At 40.7% G+C, this 7,345-nt stretch overlaps 1 protein-coding gene across 1 annotated transcript; it reads right to left on the bottom strand.

Annotated features, from left to right (window-relative positions):
- Positions 1-270: 270 nt before the first annotated feature.
- Positions 271-6,765, bottom strand: LOC138308526 (leucine-rich repeat protein SHOC-2-like). The gene is made up of 2 exons (XM_069249542.1): positions 6,555-6,765; positions 271-4,255 (listed from the first exon to the last, which is right to left on the bottom strand). Exon 2 carries the CDS (start codon positions 4,223-4,225, stop codon positions 1,901-1,903), a length of 2,325 nt encoding a protein of 774 aa, XP_069105643.1. The 5' UTR covers positions 4,226-4,255; positions 6,555-6,765; the 3' UTR covers positions 271-1,900.
- Positions 6,766-7,345: the final 580 nt, after the last annotated feature.

Below are 7,345 nucleotides of genomic sequence, written 5' to 3'. Positions count from 1 at the left end.
GATGTAACTTACTGACACCGGATGTAGTTACCAGTGAAGTAACGTAGAGATGTGCATAAACGGAAGATATTTATAGTCACCACTTTCACTTTTAGCCTCAAAACCTTGCATGTGTACGTTAATTCGTCTGTATAACCTGGCTAAACATGGAGTTCCAAAACGAGGGCAATGTGCAGATACATAATTATGTATATATATTTCTGCTGCGTGTCTTTACCTTCACAGAGAAGACGAATTATTTCTTATCTAGATGAAAAAATATCAACAAGATTTCATAATTGTAATATTTATTTAAACAAAAGAAAGGTCGTCGGCCTTCAGGTCTCGTTTACTGCGGGTAATGAGTGATTGGCCTGTTCCTACTGAGGAACAGGTTCGTCACGATGTGTAGATGAGTTTTGCACGGAAGCGATGACAAGTTAGCTATTCTAGTAAGGCTATTTTGAAACAAGTTTTGATTGGTTTACAAAAATGATGTATGTATAAATAGTGTAAAAATAAACTTATAAATATAATGTAAACTTGTATCACAGGGAACGCAAAAGGTATAAATAGCATGTATAGAGCGACTTTCATCATCAACTATTTGTGACGCGGAACTGGTTGTCTGCCGTAGTTTGCTTTCTCTCCATCTCTCGAATAGGGGCTTAGGTCAAACGCAAATCTAAAAGTTGCTTTTTGAAGAAAAAATCTACCTAGATAGCCCAGTCGAACGAGCCAGCCGCAGTGACTTTTGTCGCTGAGAATTGCGGTTGGATAATTTAAGAGAGAGCTTTCCGGAATGTCATCATTTATAATCTAAAAAAAACGATCTGTACGTATGAAGGACCGCTCATGCGGAGCTATCTTTTCTAAGATGACTTATTATGTCTCTTTATCAATAAGTGTTTGAGTGACCGTGGCAATGGCTGATGACCAAAGTCGCCCGTTTTAATGATTGAATAAGCTTGTTACCGCTTCAGCTGTTTCCGGTAGAGTCCGGTACAATGCGAACCGTATTTGATTTGAACTAAAATTGATAATAAATTGATTGTAATAAATGATGTATGTATATGAAACGTGAATAATTGCATAATAAGCCACTTAAGTGTAAAATACGTTGAGTACCAATTCCATAAAACTGATAGGTGGAACCCGTAACCTTAGCAGCAGCGTAATATGGAGGTGCAGGCTACAGTTTATATACCGGTGCATATTTAAAATCCATAGCGCTAAAACGTGGTAGAAGCGTCAACGTGTTAACATTCAAATAAGGCCACAGATGATATAATAAAAAAATGCATTAAAACAATGACGCGCTACCCATTGTCCAATGGAAATCACTGTCTCATTTCGTTGTTGGTATACTTGTTACCTTGACGACGTCGGGGACACGCGTTATCTTGATGGATGTTGTTAATTGATTAAACGTTTGTGGTTAATTAATGTTAAATTACAGTAGTTCATTATGGCAGCACTTTCAATAAAATGAAAACATTGTATTGAATACTGAAAATAACGAAGAGAAATATAAATGTTCCTTCACATTTGAAATTTCACCTTGGTCTCATGCGAATCCTACGTATGCGGTGGATTACATGTTAAACCCATTCCCCTAGTTCTAGAGCATTTGCACGTGCTTTAAACATTTAGTCCTAGTACGTTTGTGCGCGTGTTTTACATTACACAAATACTCTTCAATAGAACATGTCTTGCACAACAAACTACTGGTATGCTTGCACATGCTTTGCACATCTGTCCGTCCGCCGGTCAACAGTCTTGCTCGCTTACTTGTAAGACAACTCCCGCGCTCATGTTTTCGGTCGTGTACCGGATAACAGATATGTCTTCAACAAGCACATTAGTTAATCCTCACAATTGTTCACTCTCTTTGGAGAACGACACGACTCAGTTGCTACCATTAATCTCCCGATTTTATCGTACTTTTCTTGCCGCCCTCCTCATCCGTCTGGACCTCTCCCGGCTGCAGCGTATCGGGAGGCTCTCGCGCCTTGTACGGCGACTGGCCATCCGCGTTGACATTACAGTGTTGTTTGAGGCTTTCCAGCCTCCGAGGTGGTTCCCTGATTTTATTATCCGATATATTGAGTTCGGACAGTAGTGGAAGCTTGCATACAGAATCCGGAAACGTCTCTAGAAGGTTGTCGGAAAGGTCTAGAATTTCAAGGCCCATCATTTTACCAACATCCTGTGGAATGCTTGTAAGGTCATTTCCGGCGGCTCTCAGTATCCGGATCCGGTAGAGGTACGGTAGATCAGCTGGTACCGTATTGATATGGTTCTTGTTGACGTTTAGCTCGGTCATGGACGCCAGAACGTCCCAGCGATCCTCGGGGAGGCCCATTAACTCGTTGTTGGACAGATCTAAGTAGATCAGTTTATGTAACTCGCCAAAGTCTTCCGGAAGGCTGACAATATTATTATAACATATATTAAGGAACTCGAGTTGGTGAAGTTTGGTCATACCTTCACAGAATTCCCCTATTTTGTTCTGAGATACATCTAATCGTCTAAGATTCTGCAAGTTCTTGATAGCGTCTGGAACCTCTGATATTTCGTTGTTGCACAGATCGAACTCCTCGAGACACCGCAGACGGCACAGGAATTCCGGGATTTCCTTGAGAAGGTTGTTGGCCAATTTTAGGGTCCGAAGCAGCTTCATGTGACCAATACTGGCGGGAACTTCATCTAGTTTAATGTTTGACAAATCAAGGAATGTGATCTGTTTAGCGTAGGTCCGCTCCCCAAGCTGTACAAGCACCGACTTTGAATCCTGTGCCGGTAAGAATACAGGGTTCTGGGAAATGTTCAAGTGCGTAAGAGCTTTTGGCAGCTGTATTTCAGTAAGTGAATTTCCACTGACATCCAATGTACGGAGAAACTTGAGAACATCTAATGTTTTCGGTAACGCCGAAATTTGATTATGCGCTATTCTAAAACTTTCTAGGTTCTGTAGCTTTTTGAGGTCTTGAGGAAGTCCCTGAATCCGATTCCGGCTGAGGTCAATATCCCTAAGTATCTGATGCTCCCCAAAGGATTCTGGAATGGAGGATATTTTGTTATCGGCTGCCGAAAAGTCCTTTAAAGACGTGACACGGCCGATGTTGTCTGGTATAGATTTGAGATGGTTCCCAGACACATCGAAAGTCACAAGACATTTCATTGTTGGCAGATCGTCAGGGAGCGCCGATAGGGCATTACGTGCGACCTTCACCGTCTCGGCCGCTCTTAGTTTCGTGATACCGACTGCCGTGCCCAGTTTGTTACCGGATAGGTCCAGGGTTTTTAGACCCTTAAGTTCATAGAATTTCGATGGCAGGCTCTCCAGCAGATTGTCAGCCACTTCCAGAATTGTCAACCTTTGTAGCTTATGAATATCCTCGGGAAGTGCTCTGATCTGGTTATTGGATGCCTTCAGTGTCGTTAGAGCGAACTGCAGACTCACCACTTCCTCGGGCAGAGACACAATTTTGTTGTGTGAAATATCCAAGAAGCTAAGGTATTTAAGGAATCCCATCTCACGCGGAATGTCTGCCAGTTCGTTATGTGACAAGTCGAGCCAGGTCAAGGTAGTCACCATGTGGATGTTGTCGGGGATCACGGAAATCTGATTAAAGGATACATCCAGAGACTTCAGAGCCGGTCCCTTGACGCTAGCGTCAGGAAGTTCCACTAATTTGTTCTGCTTGAGGATGATGTGCGCACCCAGTTCGTACACCGTCTTCTTGATGGAGCGGATGACGTTATAGGACACGTCGAGATGTGTCAGAGCCGGACACTTGCTGATTGTCTTGGGGAGGGCCTTGATTTTGTTATTGGAGGCGTGCAGGGTGTGTAAGGACTGCGCCTTGTTGATGGTGGCAGGGAGGCTCTTTACGGCATTATTCGTCATCTCCAGTGTCTCCAGTGTCTTTATCTTAAATATCGTAGCGGGGATGGCACCGAGTGCATTATTTCGCAGATCAATAAACGTTAACACTTCCAGATCGGAGATGGTCTTGGGTAACTTTTTAAGTCGGTTATTCTCTGCCTGAAATCTCGTGGCGTTGAGCATGATCTCTTCACATTTCCAAATCTCAATAGGGAGCTGCTTGAGACTGTTTGTGGAGAAGTCGACGATTACTGCTTTTCCCTCGCGAGGAAAGTGTTTCCGGAGAGGGGGCGCCAGGGCGATGATTTTACTCCCCGGCCCTGCGATAGGGATGACCTCTGTGTCCTTACTCATGGTGGTCAGGCTGAACTCAGCAACAGTTTCCTGTTATAAACACAAACAAAAGGTAGGTCAGTATACGCTATACGAATTACAGGACTCTAATTAGGCAAAAAATGTCTGTTTAGGGTTACAGTGGCAAAAAATAGGGTCGGTAGGTCGACATGGTTGTTTGTTTTTTTTTTCATTATTTTTTAAATTTTTTTTTAGTGTCTTTCACTCTAAAATAATGACCGGAACCGGAGTCTGAGATGAATATCTCGACTTTTAATTTTTTTCGTAGAAAAGTAGGGAAAAAATAGGGTCAGGGGTAACCCTAAACAGACATATTTTTTGTTTGGCCTTAAAACCAACTTCAGAAACTCGTTTACTACAGCGACTCTTTGTGTTTTTGTTTTGAAGTGCGTGTGTTTTTGTCTTAGTCGAGTTTCGGCAATTTTCGGTAACCAATTCATTAACACAGTCGGTAAGAATTTAGCCAGAATCTCCCGTGAGCTTTTAGTCTGAACGCTTCAGAGTGATGAATAGATTTTTATAAAGTTAAATTCTTGGTTTGATATAACGGGAATATAAAACAAAATCGAAGTGAGTTTAAGTTCCGGCGTCCTTGTCGTCCCGTCGATAGTACTGTGTACTATGCGGGGTGTGAATGGAAGGCTAATATATCACCATGACAACAGCCTCACCGTTCACTCCCCTTCCGGTCCCTAACCAATGCGTTCTATAGATCACACTTCCGGTATGAGTTTAATTAAATGTATACGCTGCAGGTTGTAGCGAAAACTCAATAAAAATTCAATAAATTGACAACTGTATGTTACATACGCATGGTGTATATGTATGTCGGGTAAATCAAGGGGAGTATGTATAGTATACTATCGTCACCTTTAAGTTCCGTCCCAATGAAGTGTACATTACCAGTAAGATAGACATTAATTAAACATTTACAATTACACGCTGCAGACGTACTACGGTAACTTGTTTTCATATGAGCATACATGTAAGCGCATCCTCGTCATGTTCTTCATTCAGGTCTTGAAGACATATGGAGTTTTAGATTACAGAAGAAGAAAACTGTGTTAAACGCCAAATAATGTTCATAATCTCTATTCTTATTGATGATAGGAAACTGTTCAATGCTAAATCATTCGTGTAAAACTTCGTTTGTGTATTTAAAACAAAAATAGCGATTTTGTTTCAGCATCCAACTAAAAGCATTTACAGTAAGTAGTTTCGAGTAGGGAAACGCAGAGTATCTGAACAAACAACAGATCACGTGAACATAATTCGTAAAGTGGAGAATAGTACAAAAATCGCTGCTATTGTTTTGTAAATGGTACATAGTGGCTAAGTCATCAGTACGTCAATAGGCAAACTATGAGGACGAACAGACAGATCAAAGCAACGTGAAATGGAAACAAGTTCTAACTATGTTTATATACTGCAAACTAACTGGTTTTGCGAGCTCCAATCTTAGTGGAAATAGGATTTATCAATTTAAATGGCATTGTGACTAAAGCGTGTGGCATGAAAACATCACGAAGACAATGTAATCGTCACAACTATAACTCAGTTTAGTGATTTTACAGCGAAAGGCGGCAAAATAACGCAACCGCTAAAATGTGAACGTCTACAGTATGATGGAACAAGTGCGAGCTTTTTGTTTGTCCAGATTAGTTTTTGGCCCTGCACCACAATTAGCGTTGACGACAATTAGGAGGTTGTCGAGAGCTACCCGTAAGTAGATTAACTGCTGAGAGACTTTGTTAGAGTGTCATCTAATTTCTAAATAGTATCATATTCATCTCGATTTTCAATTTGATAGCAAACACTCGTGAAATTTACAAGTACTTCTGTGTCGCTGAACTGTAAGTATTGTCTCGTTTAAAACTTTTATATTTTCAGCATATATTTCAGCCCGTATAATTATCTACAAAACTTAATTGATATGCCCTTTTAAAGATATTTCAATATATCCTTTTAAATAGATCTTACTACCTTACAAAACAGTACTGTAACGAGATATGACCCGGTGTGTATACGTGAGCTATGTGTATTTAAATGTAGGCTAAGTCGGGATTACTGGCGTAACATTTTAGTATATATATATCCCATTAAGACACACCGTCGCGACAATCTAATATAGCACACATATACAAACTCGGTCAATATTTGTAATAGGATATTTATCACTTAAATATGTTTTTTTCTTAAAATACGCGGGTTATACAACATATGCAGTACTTATATGCTCAGAAAAACACTTTTAGAAAACAGTTAGAAAAAGTTTGAAAACTTTGTAGCCTAGGTGGACGTGGGTGGGGTATTTAGCGGAATGACTTACCTGACATTCGGTTAGGGTGTGTCCCTCGTGTTTCTGACGTCCCCCGGGACGGGCTGTTACGGTGGGGGTACAGTAAGGAGTCTGACAGTACTCTATCTCCCCATTCAGCAGCCACAGACATGTATTTACACTGGTGCAATACACCCTACGCAGGCAAAGCGGCCTTGGAAACAAGGCCCATAATCCACGTTGCTAAGATTGGGGAAATCTCCATTCACCGAAGAGGTCCTTACGCGCTGTCGTTAGTGTTCACTGGCGCGTGTCCGGGGACAAATGACAAAAGCTTTTTAGGTGTATAGTTCATTATAGGTAGCGACTAATTGCAAGTAGATAATGGATAAGTAGCGAGTGCTCCTTCAATGCCCGTAGGTGTCTTATGTAAACAAGGACTTGTTTACTTTTATCGGTCTGTCAACATGTTAAGCGGTGATCGATATATATATATCAAACTACCTGTGATATAGAACGTACAGGTTAGAGAACGTTAATCAAAAATAGCATGAATTCAAAGCCATTGATACAAAACCAATAGTGATATTAAACTGTAAATTGGGAACCGCTATTGAATTACAAATCATACATCGATACTTACAAAAAAAAAATGACGTGGAACTATTTAACATAAACCCCTAAGGTTGTGCGGTGTTACAGAAGAATTTACAAAAAATACAGCGAAAAAGAGTTAATTTACATTTGTGTATTTCTATAAGCTCATAGGCGTCTGATCAGACACATCTAAGGGAGTTTGCTACTTTTCTGTTCTATTGTGTTCTTAACGTTAAAAAAGGGTC

Source organism: Argopecten irradians, chromosome 15 (genome assembly GCF_041381155.1).
Source record: "Argopecten irradians isolate NY chromosome 15, Ai_NY, whole genome shotgun sequence".
Lineage (NCBI taxonomy): Eukaryota > Metazoa > Mollusca > Bivalvia > Pectinida > Pectinidae > Argopecten > Argopecten irradians.
This window is presented reverse-complemented; position numbering and strand designations above follow the sequence as displayed.

Bases quoted from the DNA above. Each gene is read 5' to 3' on its own strand.
- LOC138308526 (XM_069249542.1), bottom strand. From the start codon at position 4,225: ATGAGTAAGGACACAGAGGTCATCCCTATCGCAGGGCCGGGGAGTAAA.